General features: G+C 44.4%; 2 protein-coding genes across 2 annotated transcripts; one reads left to right on the forward strand and one right to left on the reverse strand.

Annotated features, from left to right (window-relative positions):
• The first annotated feature begins 972 nt into the window (after positions 1-972).
• On the forward strand, positions 973-7,776 carry copg2 (COPI coat complex subunit gamma 2). Its single transcript, XM_035610344.2, has 24 exons — positions 973-1,117; positions 1,651-1,703; positions 1,811-1,891; positions 2,009-2,080; positions 2,177-2,256; positions 2,563-2,638; positions 2,754-2,846; positions 3,005-3,091; positions 3,211-3,368; positions 3,479-3,612; positions 3,757-3,824; positions 3,933-4,121; positions 4,328-4,423; positions 4,589-4,832; positions 4,921-4,996; positions 5,215-5,318; positions 5,501-5,626; positions 5,715-5,783; positions 5,893-6,074; positions 6,173-6,302; positions 6,459-6,556; positions 6,699-6,837; positions 7,029-7,127; positions 7,390-7,776. The coding sequence occupies exons 1-24, from the start codon at positions 1,081-1,083 to the stop codon at positions 7,518-7,520; spliced, it is 2,622 nt and encodes an 873-aa protein (XP_035466237.2). The 5' UTR covers positions 973-1,080; the 3' UTR covers positions 7,521-7,776.
• Positions 7,651-13,952, reverse strand: mest. Its single transcript, XM_035610387.2, has 11 exons — positions 13,302-13,952; positions 12,481-12,560; positions 12,304-12,381; positions 11,989-12,125; positions 11,812-11,870; positions 11,346-11,386; positions 11,132-11,202; positions 10,936-11,037; positions 10,738-10,814; positions 10,177-10,240; positions 7,651-8,318 (listed from the first exon to the last, which is right to left on the reverse strand). The coding sequence occupies exons 1-11, from the start codon at positions 13,453-13,455 to the stop codon at positions 8,201-8,203; spliced, it is 981 nt and encodes a 326-aa protein (XP_035466280.2). The 5' UTR covers positions 13,456-13,952; the 3' UTR covers positions 7,651-8,200.
• Between the last annotated feature and the right edge of the window lie 1,050 nt (positions 13,953-15,002).

Raw genomic sequence — 15,002 nt, forward strand, 5'->3', positions numbered from 1 at the left:
ATGATGGAGGCTACTTTACATTCCTCTGTCCTGTCATGTGTCAGGTTTGGGCCCACAATGAATTTGTGCTTTACTTGCATAAATTAAATGAGACAGCAAACCTGTGTCAGGGCTTTGTCTAGCATACTGCAACGGGCGTGGTTGTGGTCTGGAGCTTTCAATATAAGAAGGAAGCTAGATGCAACAGGAAACACATGACACAATATCAATAAAAGGTGCCTACACTGTGCGTCCTTTTCATCCTTGGCCCTGGAATATGAAAATATGTTGGTATTTTTACAATGCAAGAGAAAAGTTCAAGTCCTTTTTATTTTTGCTAAATATCTATTTAAACTGTGTAAACTTTTTTGATAAATGTAATTTTGGCTAAAGGACACTAAAGCTGCTCTGCGATGACCCTAAATATTTAGGACTCAGTTAGGATTTATGTATTTTGATTGCATAAAAAAGTTCCATTCGTTTGGATTACACAGATTTAACATTAACCAATAAACTACATGTTTGTTTTGCATTTTAAAACAAATTGGATTTATTGATATAATAAATCCAATTCATATAAATATACAAATCTGGTTATTGTGTATTATTTGAGCTTTTACATACATCCCACTCTTACTTGTTTAATTTATGTTTGACTGACAAATATGCATGACAATTATTTTATCGTTTTGTTTATGTTAAATCTGTGTAATGCAAAAGGATGGACATTTTATATGCAATTAAAATACATCAATCTTAAATATTAAGCCTAAATATTCTGGTGCCTGGTGAATAGACTGTGAGTGAGTAAGAAAACGTTTTAATAATTATTATAAATGCTAATAAAATACTTATACTATCTAATATTATTGATAAACTATAAGACATAATAAATACAAGTCTGCTGTACGTCTATAGTAAAGTAAATCAATTGTGATGCAGCAGCGCCCCCTGTCGGTTGTGGTACAGACATGTATGTTCCGTCGACGTGGACCTTCCAACCGGAAGTGAGTTTTCACTTCGGCTACGTGGAAGTAGCTTCTCCCGTCGCCGAGGCTGAGAGCATCTCCTGCCCTCATCCGTGTCTTTCACTCCGGAACAATGATTAAGAAGTTCGATAAGAAGGACGAGGAGTCCGGTGAGATCGCCACGTTATTATTTCTCGACCTCGAGTAGCGGTTGTTTGTCAGTGTAGAAGATGCTGACTCGGATTTGTGTTCGCTGTGCAAGCTAACGCGCTGCTAGCCAGTTAGCTTACCAGCTGTCAGGAGAAATTAACCTTAAATGTCCAGCGTGACTCACAGGTGAATTCATATTTATGCGGCATGTGTTTAGGCAAATTTGGTAGCAGAGTTGCCTTCGCAGTTCAACCATTGACAAAAATGTACATGTACCGCTCCACCAATGATTAGCTTTAGCTAGCTGTACTAGCATCGCAAGCTGGGAGGGCAGAGTCAGCTGGGTGTTGTGACCTGAGATATTCGATTCGTCAGCTCAGACATTAAGCTGTTTTTTAGTTCTTCTTTTTGCACCAAAGTCACCTACACGTGTGAAGCACGAGTCAGCAGACACCTTTGCGTCCCTTACGCGTGTTTGAATGCCAATTCAATGAAGTAATGGGTCAAAGGTGACGTTCACAGAAGTCTGACCCTGTTGCTTTTTCACATTTAGGAAGCGGGTCCAACCCTTTCCAACACCTGGAGAAGAGTGCCGTGTTGCAGGAGGTAGAGTAAAGTCCGCGTCCTGGTTTTTGCTGATCACATGTTTTGCACAGAGAAGTAGTCAAAGAGACAACACTCTAATCAGTATTGTCGACCCTTGTCGTTCACAGGCACGCATTTTCAACGAGACCCCCATCAACCCGAGAAGATGCCTCCACATCCTCACCAAGATCATCTACCTCCTCAACCAGGTGAAAAGCTCGATTGATTAAATGTGAAGTGGTTCCTTATTGGCACGTGTTGTGGTTGGTGTCAGTCCACCCATCTGAAAACAAGTCGGTCTCACTCCCTCGTCTTTGTTTACTCAGGGTGAGCATTTCGGGACCACGGAGGCTACCGAGGCCTTCTTTGCGATGACCAGGCTCTTTCAGTCCAATGACGTAAGATATCACTGTCATCTTTTTCATTTTCAGATTGCAGGTTCTGTTTTGTTATAACACAAGTATTGAAAGTTTGCTCTCTCGCTTCCCTCCTAGCAAACCCTGAGGAGGATGTGCTACCTTACCATCAAAGAGATGGCCAACATCTCGGAGGACGTCATCATCGTCACCAGCAGGTTTGTACCATGACGTGATCACATTTGCATGTAAAGAGTGATCTTTTTCTTGGCTGATTGAAAGGAGACAGTTTTCCCACAGTTTGTTCACATCTATTGTTTCAGTACAACTGTAATAATCCGGTAACACCAGGACACATAAAGTGACAAAAGTTCTTCTTTTGTAATCTAATCTGCATGTGCAAGGTGTGTTTGACTGTTCATATTATTACCACGGGGAGCAAGGCTTCGTGAGTGTTGTGATACGTTCACCTTTCTATTTGAGGTCACAGTGTTTTTGTCTTTTTTTTGTGTGGTACTTTACAGCCTGACCAAGGACATGACAGGGAAGGAAGACGTGTACCGCGGACCTGCTATCAGAGCCCTCTGCAGGATTACAGATGTCAGTACTTCTCACCCCATCTCGTCCTTTGCTTAGTCCACGACATACCAAGAACAACATGTATGTTCTCCAACTGTACAGCTCTTCTTATGTTTTCCCAATGCTTTCCCCACAGACCACCATGCTGCAGGCCATTGAGAGATACATGAAGCAGGCAATTGTTGACAAGGTGCCCAGTGTGTCCAGTTCTGCCCTGGTGTCCTCATTGGTAAGACACAGCATCAGATTTTAATTGAGTGTGTTTAATTTTTTTTTTTTAAATTGGGTCTAGATTTTGTTAGTATTGGTGTGTTCCTATATGATTTTCATTACGTTGTGTAACCAGTGTGTCATGGCTGATGATCCTTTTTGTTTGTTTGCGTTCAGCACATGGTAAAGATGAGCTACGATGTGGTGAAGCGCTGGGTGAACGAAGCCCAGGAAGCGGCTTCCAGTGACAATGTCATGGTCCAGGTGGGAAGGACAAACACACTCACACACGAAGACTTGGGAATTAATTGGACGTGTAGAGAGGTAGCTCAACTGTATTTTAAATCCTCTATCCTATATTTGTGTGTGCTGTCCCGCTGCAGTATCACGCGCTGGGCCTGTTGTATCACCTGAGGAAGAACGACCGCCTCGCCGTCACCAAGATGCTCAACAAGTTCACCAAGTCCGGTCTCAAGTCTCCCTTTGCCTATTGCATGCTCATCCGGATCGCCAGCAAGCTGCTGGATGAGACAGAGGGAGGGTGAGTGGACGTGCAGTCGTGTGATGTGCCAGTCGAGGCACACGGGGGAAAGTCTGGGTACTTGTACCGAACGGCTGATTCTGTAGTGACATGTTATCTTATATTTACAGTCACGACAGCCCCTTGTTTGACTTCATCGAGAGCTGCCTGAGGAACAAGAATGAGATGGTGGTGTACGAGGCCGCTTCTGCCATTGTCCATATGCCCAACTGTACTGCCAGAGAGCTGGCTCCTGCTGTGTCGGGTCGGTAGTCCACTCGCATCTCAGTCACTCTCTCTGATTCACAGCAAATTTCTTCTATCCACTTAAGTGATGTGCGGACAGAGTCCAATGATGTTTGTGTGATATTTTAATGTGTGATAATATTGATTTTTTGTCCACCTGCAGTGCTGCAGCTCTTCTGCAGTTCTCCTAAAGCTGCCCTGAGATATGCTGCAGTCAGGACCCTCAACAAGGTAAAGTTTTACTCTCCATCCCTCCGCCGCGTGGCTTGTCTTATAACGTATGCGTCATTATTCAGTTATTGCATATACTTCACTGACTTTTCCTTTGTTGTCCCGAAGGTGGCGATGAAGCATCCCTCAGCTGTCACGGCGTGTAATCTGGACCTGGAAAACCTGATCACGGACTCGAACCGCAGCATCGCAACGCTGGCAATCACCACTCTGCTCAAGACTGGCAGCGAGAGCAGCGTGGACCGACTCATGAAGCAGATCTCCTCGTTCGTTTCTGAGATCTCGGACGAGTTCAAGGTCGGGCATCTTTTCTTTTTATAAATTCTGTATAAGATTCAAAAGTTCTTGAAAATCGGTAAGTAATAGAAATGATCTCTCAGGATTTCAGCCTCTGTGGCCTCGCAACATTCATTTCTAAAATGAATTTCCATGCTTGTTACCCATTTTTTAAAATCCTGTTATTTTTGTTCCTGAACGTGTCCCTGATTTACTGTTTACTCCAGGTGGTGGTGGTGCAGGCCATCAGCGCTCTGTGTCAGAAGTATCCCAGGAAGCACAGCGTCATGATGAACTTCCTGTCCAACATGCTCAGAGATGATGTAAGTCCATCATTAACAGACCACCGGCTTTCTTCTCTTTTCAGTTCAGGAGCTTCCTTGAGAGTTTTCATCACCTAATCAGAAAAAAAATTCCTCAAAAGATAAATAAGAGATGAGTCTGTCTGTTTGTGGCTAGTGTCCTGACCGCCTGTCCCCTCCCTGCAGGGCGGCTTTGACTACAAGCGGGCCATCGTGGACTGCATCATCAGCATCATCGAGGAGAACCCCGAGAGCAAAGAGACGGGCCTGGCCCACCTGTGCGAGTTCATTGAGGACTGCGAGCACACAGTGCTGGCCACCAAGATCCTGCACCTGCTGGGCAAAGAGGGCCCGCGCACACCACAGCCCTCCAAGTACATCCGCTTCATCTTCAACCGCGTGGTGCTGGAGAGCGAGGCCGTTCGCGCAGGTGAGGAAAAAGGGCACAGCTCAGAATTTCAAATGCTAAAGACATTTAGAAGTAGCCTAAAATATTTTGTTTCTCCCTCCGCCTTCAGCTGCCGTCAGTGCTCTGGCTAAATTCGGAGCTCAGAATGATGACCTGCTGCCGAGTGTCCTGGTTCTTATGCAAAGGTATTAATTAACGTTCTTTTGTAGTTGTTGTTTTTTTTGTCATGTGCGACTGAATACCCCGCAGTTCTCTTTGGAAAAGACCCACTTTCCTTAAATATTTATGCTACAGCCTTTACAACCCTGAGAAATTCAGACCTTTTTTACTCAGTAGGAGTCTAAAATTCTTACTATGTCATGTTGTGGTGAATACGTGGGGTAACATACCTTGTCCGTTGCAGGTGCATGATGGACAGTGATGATGAGGTGCGTGACAGAGCTACTTTCTACATGAATGTGCTGCAGCAGAAGCAGAAGGCACTGAATGCTGCCTACATCTTCAACGGTAAGAGACACACAAACACACACACGCAGGCACACACACACACACACACACACACACACACACTCTGTTCTCTATGTTTAACAGTCATTGATTTTAGTTGGAAATATTCCCAAGTCATAATTTGCCAAAAAAATGAAGCAGAAATGTTGAGCGTTAACTTTTTGTATGCTTGTCACACTCAGGTCTGTCGGTTTCCATCCCCGGCCTGGAGAAGTCCCTCCACCAGTACACTCTGGAGCCCCTGGAGAAACCTTTCGACATGAAGACCGTCCCCCTGGCCACCACTCCCATCTCAGAACAGAAGACAGGTACAACCACACAGCTGTTCACTTACACGCTCGAGGAGAATCAGTTCCTGAGGAGTGTCTTGTTAAACTTTATTTGTTTTCCTCCCAGATATCGCCCCTGTCGCTACCAGCAAACTGCCAGAGAGGTTGGCCCCCTCACGCCAGGACATTTACCAGGGTATGATTGTAAACACCACAGCTGTTCTTCACGGGATTCAAGAAGCGATGAAATAAAGAGTAGGATGAGGAAGTTTCAATTTGCCCTCTGCTTGTCGTCCCTCTCACAGAGCAACTGGCGGCCGTCCCGGAGTTCCACGGGCTCGGCCCGCTCTTCAAGTCCTCGGAGCCGGTGCAGCTGACGGAGGCTGAGACGGAATACGTGGTGCGCTGCATCAAGCACACCTTCGCCAGGCACATGGTGTTCCAGTTCGACTGCACAAACACACTTAACGACCAGCTCTTGCAAAAGGTGCCAGCGGTTCCCCTGCTCCGTTTCATCATCACTTTTATTTCATCACCTTTTTTTTTTTAGATGTCTCATTAAAATGGTGTGGTTCCTCGTTGCAGGTCCTAGTACAGATGGAGCCGTCGGAATCCTACGAGGTGATTCACTACATCCCAGCCGCCACCCTTCCCTACAGTCAGCCCGGGTCCTCCTACACTCTGGTCCGCCTGCCCGACGACGACCCCACTGCCGGTAGGAACTCTGAGACTTAATGGAGGTTAACGGGCAGTGATGTAAAAAGAAGGTTTCGGATTACTGGTCAAAGAAACTTTTAGTCATGCAGCAGCCAAAAAGTGCAAAAAATTGCTCAAAGTGACTGTTTTCAATGTTGTCGATGTGTTTCCACAGTGTCTTGCACGTTCAGCTGCACAATGAAGTACCTCGTCAAAGACTGCGACCCCAACACGGGAGAGCCTGATGACGATGGTTATGACGACGAATATGTGGTACGTAGTAGGGTACAAACTAGGAGAATGAGCTTTGCGTATTTTCATCAATAATCTTATTCTTATGTTTTTCTTTTCCCCATTTTCCCCAACTCATCCCTCATCGTCCCTCGACCGCTCCCGTGTGTCGTGTCCTCTGCAGCTGGAGGATCTGGAGGTGACTGTTGCCGACCACATCCAGAAGGTTTTGAAACCAAATTTCGCAGCAGCGTGGGAAGAAGTGGGAGACGAATTTGAGAAGGAAGAGACCTTCGCCCTGGCGTCTGTACGGACTCTAGACGGTACGCAGAGGTCATACATCAAGGCCAAAATCAATAATGCCCTTATTTTTAAATTCAGAGGTAAATTTCTTCAAGTAGAAGGAAGGAAGTTTTCTCGTCGAGTGTGAGGTTTCTGTACTTTTACACAGTTTGTTGAGGCATGTTGTTTTTTTTTCTTTTGTATTTACTGACTGTCGTGTTTTTGTGTACAGAGGCGGTGGGTAACATCATCAGCTTCCTGGGAATGCAGCCATGTGAGCGCTCTGACAAAGTTCCTGAAAACAAGAATTCGCACGTCCTCTTCCTGGCTGGTAGGTGTTGGGAATCAGGGTGGTGGTCCATTTCTTTTTCTTTTTTTAAAAATCATATCACTTGCTTCCTCAGAAGTGCAAGCATGTCGTCTCTTATGTAACTTCAAATATAAATGTCATAACTACAAATAGCATATTGAATTTAGCTTATAGTTGATTTATGGTTAAAGAAAATGCTTTTTTTGTACACGTAGTTGATTCAGACTGTTATTGACATCATCAGCTGTTTAACTCTCGGTTCTCTCTCTCCTCCTCCTCTCAGGCGTGTTCCGTGGCGGTCACGACGTGCTGGTCCGTGCCCGCCTGGCGCTGGCCGACGGCGTCACCATGCAGGTGACGGTTCGCAGCGGAGAAGAGACGGTCGTCGACGTCATCCTCGCCTCTGTGGGCTGAAGTGCCAACGCAATCACGAGAGCTTTTTGCGTCTGCACGGCAAACTGTCTGAAATGTCTTTTTCTTTTCTTTCTTCACAGCTCTAAAATTAAAGATATCATGCTGTTGTAATTACTATGCCGACACCATCCACACCTGAATAAATGTTTTATTACTTCAAAGACACAAACTTTAAAAGTGTTTCTTCTATGTTTTGTTTTTACCGTCTGCTCCTGGTTCTGTCAAATCTACAATAAAGTCTCGACTGTCAAAATAACCAAAAGTATCTTTGTATTTTTATTTTAGAAAACTAGGTTTATTTGAAGAAAGGTAAGACTCATTGAGAAGAGAAATGTAGAAAATCATCAAAAATTCATTCAGAATGCAGCCGATTGCAAGACTCATCAAACGAAAGAATATGCAGGGAATCAAAACTGTTGCACAGATATGTTCAAAGGTCACATGACCAACCCTAACTGACAGTATCATGATTCCTCACATAAGTCAGTCTGTTGCATTAAGTACAACTTTTTTTTTTAGCTCACATTTTATGTCGTCTATTTCAGTAATTGACATCTCAGGGAATAATACTGGTGAATTAACACCTCAGATTAATGCAGCATTTCTTCTGGTTACTATCATCAGGAAAAAAGTTTTCGTTTTTGAATCGCTCTTTAACTACAGTGTGGCTGTCGCATTTTTCAGAAAGAGTGAATAAAATTGAAATATGCATTGAGGAAGCCGGTGGGATCTTCCAGCTGAGGGTAGTGGCTGATGTGTTCGTCCAAAACGGTGACCGTCGACCTCTGGACCAGCTGCCTGCAGAGACAGAACACAAGATCAATAATCTATAGAAGACACACAAAAAAGCCCAAAGCTGCGTGTTTGGACAAGTCAGTTCATGAAAGTGACAACTAGGAGTAACGAATCTCAGATGTGGATATTCTCAGTAGTCCAGTGGTTTATGGACATGACTTCATACCATTTAGTACCAGGTTCAAATCCTCACTTATCCATCTTTCTGAAAAATGTTGAATAAATCCTTTAAGAATATATCTTTCATGTCTTTGCATTATATTTAATGCAGGCCCTGACATTTAAACTTATTTCTGGGTGAACATGTTGAACATGAACTCTGTAGCAGTGTTTTCATTTACATAAATCACACAAAACACAAACAGGTTGACTAAAAACTTTAGCAGTTTGTCTTCTTGACTGCCGACAGCAGCTTTAAGATGAAGAAACAGGATCAACAGTTCTGAAGAGGACGGTGGTGTAGTGGTAAGATTTTGGGATCTTCTTTAAAAGGTCGTCAGATCAAATCCCACTAGTGAGAGTTTTGTGAATCGATTCAAACAAGACATACATTTAAACTTATTTCTGAGTGAAGAGGTTGAACATGAACTCTGTAGCAGTGTTTTCATTTACATAAATCACACAAAACACAAACAGGTTGACTGAAACTTTAGCAGTTTGTCTTCTTGACTGCGACAGCAGCTTTCAGATGAAGAAACAGGACCTATGTGTTTAAGCAGGATGGTGGTGCAGTGGTAAGATTTTGGACTCTCGTGTGAAAGGTCGTCAGATCAAATCCCACTGGAGAGAGTTTTGTGAATCAATTCACACAAAACAAAACATACAAATCTCGGGAAAATACTTCAGTTTGTATAATATTCTGTGGCGTAGAGGATAAGATACAGATATTATATCATCAAAGTTCTTGGTTCGACTCCAACCTACGACAAATTTTGCAATTTGTCCTCTTGCATGTCTGCTGAGAGATTCATGAGAACAAACTGGACCGAAGAATAGTGTGAAAGATGGTGGGCGAGCGGTAAGACGAGTGTCTCTGGTGCAAAAGGCCCAGAGTTCAATTCTGAGAGCAGAGTCCCTGAGGAAAGACTCAAACATGTAAGGACGAGATTCCTAAAAATGAAACACGGACTTGATATTCCATTAACTCTGCGAGATTCCCTAAAATACATAATGGGCGGGAGGACCATGCAGCGACGGATGACCTACTGGTGAGAGGTCTGTGACACTGGTTGAGGGGCAAACCAGGAGCAGGCGGAGCTAATGGACAGTGACACCAGGAGTGGGCGGAGTCAACGGACAATGACACCAGGAGTGGGCGGAGTTAATGGACAGTGACACTCAGAGGGGGAGTGGCTAGACAAGTGTGTCATCAGGAGGGGGAGTGGCTAGAGGACAGTAGCATTAAAGGTGGAAGAATTAAAGAGAAAAAATAAACAAATTTTTTTTTTTGGGCCAAAACCACTAAAAAGCAAAAAATGTAATCCTATTTCACTTCCTAGCTTTGCCTTGACCAGGGTTTGACCCATCAACCCTGCACTTTGCAGCCACTCACTCTGCCCCTGCACCAACGGGCTACACATAATGAACAGGTTCGAACTAATATTTATCAGATGACCTCACAGGAACCCGATTAAAAAAAAAAAGAAAACTACAACTAAAAGTACATTACAAGACATGGACTAATCTGCATAATTAAAGACAAAAAATTAAAACATAAATGAATATCACAAGCCTTTACTTTCTCAGGCACATTTTTTTTTTTAAACTTGTTTACACAGCTAGGGTCAAGTGTGAACAGCAGAAAGGGTAAAAAAAAGATTTGAATTTAAGGATCAGAGGTGGAAGGTTGGAGGTCACTCACTGGTAAAGACGGATGAACTGCGGATGAGGGTTGACGGGGTCCAGGGGTCCGTAGATCATGTGCACTGCAAGACAAGACGGAGGAGAGAAGAGGGTCACGGTGGAAGAGGTCGAGGCCTGATGGGCTCCAGGATTAAATACCACATGTGAGTTAACACAGTCAAGAAGGGAAATATGTGATCAATAATTTCATAAATGCAAGCGTTTCCTGATTTTCCTTTTCTTTGCAGCCACATGAGCGGCTGTGCGAGGCTGTACGTATGTCAGAATGCTCACGATGACAATGCAAACAAGGCGTTTTTTGCTGCATCTCACATGACGTCTGTCACTACCGCACACACACACACACACACACACACACACACGCACGTCCCAACCCCCTCCCTCCTGAGCTCGGGATCACAGATGGGACTACGAGGCCGCTCCCCACGGGGTTAAGCAGCTTAGCATCAGCTGCTTACCCTGGGCCCAATACACCTTAAGGAAATGTTTGGCCGACCCGCTGACGACAACATCGCACACGCACGCGGTCGGTCGTCTCGTGCGACTGCACAGAACTCACGTGGGACGAAGGTGGAAGTGAGCGCGCCCACCCATCGCTCTCTGTGTTTCAACCTCTGGTTGATGTACTGCAGAATACTGACAAAAAAAGAGAGGACAGGTCCGCAAGTGAGTGCGCAGAACACAAAGTGTGAACACAACGTGAGCGGACAAACACACACACACACACACACACACACACACACACACACACACCTACCTGTCCAAAACTAGGTTGCCATCATTGTAGCGCAGGCCCGTCCACATGTCCCAGAACTCGGCGTCCGTGGGCTGCGTGTACGGGCCGAACACTTCTCCGACTCTGAGAACAGAAAAACACAGAGACGACTTCATAAAAAAAAACCCGCTGGTGCATAAATCCACTGTATTGATCTTGTGTTTGTTAACACACTCACCCTGTTTGGAAGATCATGTAGTTGGTGAGACGCATCAGGACGGGAGCCAGGAAACTGGAGTCCTTCAGGAGCTTTTGGGGACAAACACAAACATCTCAGGGCGCATAGACGTCAACCCCCGAAATCCTCCGGCTCACTCTCACCCTTTCTTCTTAAAACAATTACACTGATCTTTGCTGAAAAAGTGGCTCGGAGAGGAACGGAGGTGACTCACCGTCTGCAGCAGCCGTGGGTAGTGTGTTTCTGGGAATAATCCTGTTGTAGGAAAAAAACAAACAAATAAAACACAAGAGCTGTGAGCGCCGCCCGTCACAGCAGAGGAATCCAACTGCAGCACGGGAGGTGACGTCGTCACATTGCTCGTACATGGTTTGTTTACAAGGTGACAACAGGAAACCAGTTGAAAGCCAGAAAATGTGGCTTGTTTCTTTTTTTTCAGTTGGTTTCCGAGTGTCACTGAGCTGCTGTGGAAAGCCACAGAACAGGAAAGATTCAACCGGACAATGTTTCTGTCTGACATGCGTTAAAAAAACAGAAAAAAACTTTGAAATGCAAATCTTGTTTGAATGATGTTCTTGTTAAGAACGACTTATTCTTCTTCTACCTCCCTGATCACAGGATGTTACATTTCCGTTGTTGGTGCAAAAAAAGCACAGTGGGAAAAATAAAAACCGGCGTACCTCCATTGGAAAGACAGAGGCTGTTTAAGGTCAGGTGACCTGTGCGATTCTGGTCGCTCCTGGTGTAAACACAAACAAGAGAGACGTTATGATTTTACTCTGTGTTGGACCATTTCCTTTCACTCACACACATACACACACACACACACACACACAGACTCAAACACACACACACACCTGTAGAGCAGCTCCAGGGCCACGGTGTCTCCGTAGTCGTGGGACACCAGGTTGACTCGCTGGCTGCCCAGGCCCAAGTGGGCCACCAGGGCCTCCACCACACTGGCCTGCTCGAAGATGGAGTACCTGTGTGGCCGCTGGGATGTCCGGGAGAAAAAAGGGTTCTCAGACAGAATCATACAGGGAATATATATATCTAAAAACAACAGATTTTAGAGCATTAATCTATGACATAAATGGATTTGTCACAGTAACATGCTTTCCTCTGCCGCACGACATTTAAACAAGATATTTAAAGACAGAATTTTTACTCACCGGTTTGTCACTGAAGCCAAACCCGAGGAAGTCCAGTGCAATGACTCGATGGAAGCGCTGAGTGAGAGGCTCCCAGATCTGTGACCACAGCATTAAATGCATAAATAAAAGCATCTATATTTTGTTCTAAAGACTTTGTCATCGTCGATTTAGCTACAGAGCGCGTGCAGTGGGCACCTTGTTCCAGTCGTAGCTGGAGGTGGGGAAGCCGTGGAGCAGAATGATGACATCAGAGCTCCCCAAAGCCCCGTAGGAGTCTGGTTAGAGGAGAGAAGAGCCCAATTATTAATACATATCATAATAAGTATAGAGGTAAATATGTTGTTTTTTTATTTAAAAAAGGAAATCAAAACATTTGCAATTCAAACGTAATGGCCGGCAAGTCCACCTACTGATGAAGATCAGGCGTTATGGCTAAAGCATGATTGATTTATTATTTCGGATATAGTGTAAATCGAATGATCAGTTATAATTATTGTGTGAAGATAATTCCTCACAAGTGAACACCAGAGAGCCTGTGCCGACATCTTACACGACAGTAGGTCTGTCGCAATATCACAATAATCATAATATATTTTTTAAATGAATTATTGATATTGTGTTAATCATACGTTTCTTATATGATTTCCTTTTTTTCCCATCAATGTGGGAGACGCAGACGTGAAACTAAAGCAACTATTACGAATAATAATAATTTAAAATATCAATGTGGAAAAGGGTCTAACCATGGGATCATCACCTCTTTGCTTAACCCTGGCATGTATTAGTTAATATTAACATTCATATCAGTATAGAATTTTTGAGAACGATGAATTTGCAAAAACACAACAAACAATGCTGAAGATGAAAATGACAGATTTTCCATTATGATTGTTATTCACACTCTTTCTATAAATATCGCGATAATGTCATGGTGATTTTCTTTTAGTGGCCACGACCATCGTGTGAGTGACCATGTGATGTCCGACATGACAGTGATCGACGTGAGCGGCTCTTGCCTCTGTAGAAGACCTCGCGGCCCCTGAAGCGGAACACCTCCCCGGCGCCGTGCCACTTGTGCAGGGCGGGCGACAGCTGCGGCGGCGGGATGTGCAGGTAGACGGCGACCAGCGGGACGCAGATCAGGGCCACGTGGATCCACCACTCCCTCATCGTGAGCACATTCCGGCCTGGAGGAAGACAAGGGCAGGGCTCAGTGTCCTGGAGTGTCCCCCAACCCCCTGCTGCTGCTGCTGCTGCTGCTGCTGCTGCTGCGTGCAACCGCCCCCTGCACCGTAAACACTGATGCACTGCTGCGCGCACACGATCGTCCGCCGTGCAGAGGTACCACACGTGAGAACCAGCGACAGGACGATCAGAGCTCCTCCGCTCCAGCCCCGCCCTGACTCCGGGTCTAGACGTCGGGACCTTGTCTTCAACACACCTCCAGCCGGTGTCCGGGATCCATTACCGGGGAGCGAAGTCCTGCGGAGCGGAAAGGAGCCGTGGTGCTGAGGGAGAGGAGAAGGAGGAGGAGGCGGACCAGTCGCCGAGGTCTCACTCTGCTCGTAATTCCGGGTCCTCACTGATCTGGTCAGACCGGGGGGGATCTCAACGTAGCGGTCGGTTGTGGTTGACTGTCAACCGTCAAGGACGCCGAGTAATTCATCGTATGCATACACGATCTTCGAGGAGTGGACAGGTTAAAAACAAAGTGTTAAAAGAAGAGGACTGGAGAGAAGTCCACTGCCCTCTGCTGGTCTGGATGTGCAATAACACATTGTCTTCTAAAACCCTTGCTTTTTTGTCTTAATATATTCGTTTGTTTACGATTATTCTTTGAAAAAAAAATACATTTAAAAAACAAAATTATGCATATTTCTTTTGGTTTTGTTCTTATTCAATTACATTTTTCTTCCATATTCAAAGACCACTTTTCATTTTTACTTACTAATATAAAGGCTAGCTATAATCCAATATTTTCTAGTGTGTGTTATTCCAGTGTCTGGAATCAAACCTTTTTATTTGAATGTGAATATGAATGTTTCCCGGCTTTTTTTCTCTCAGTATTTTATGATTATAAATTTGGGTTGTTGTTTGTTTGTTTTTTGACCAGATTGCAATTTCAATTCTTTGGCACCAGCACCTCATCCCATCCCTCCCCCACACAAACTTAGGTTAACCTGTTGCATATTTTTGAAGAACTGTTGAAAAATTTAACTAAGTTTATTTACACTTCACTTTGACTCCTGCACATCTTTTGGTTGTTGCGTTGCTCTCCTTTTCTTTTAAAGAGGGGAACACACACACACACACACACACACACACACACACACACACACACACATTTAATTGATTTGCACATCACTTTCATTAAACAACATTAAAGTTGGAGGAAACATGTTATTTCTCAGAATAAACAAATGGATAAGAAATGGTTGATCTGTATATTTGTTCATTTATGACAAAACATAAACCACCAAAACTAAAAAAAGCCTCCAAATTGCTGAGTTGTTGTTGTGCACTGTAAACAAGCTTCACCTGCTCCACCTCTGCACAGAAGAAGTAGCCCTCCCAAATCCTCCTTGTTGGAGCAGAGACAGCTGCGGAAAAACATTGACAACAAATCATCCACTGCACAATATTATATTCAATCACTGACTCTAAACTCTTGTCATCATAACCCAGTGTTGCCTTTACCCCACTGCTCACAAAGACAG

Source organism: Scophthalmus maximus, chromosome 12 (genome assembly GCF_022379125.1).
Source record: "Scophthalmus maximus strain ysfricsl-2021 chromosome 12, ASM2237912v1, whole genome shotgun sequence".
NCBI classification, from domain to species: Eukaryota; Metazoa; Chordata; class Actinopteri; order Pleuronectiformes; family Scophthalmidae; genus Scophthalmus; species Scophthalmus maximus.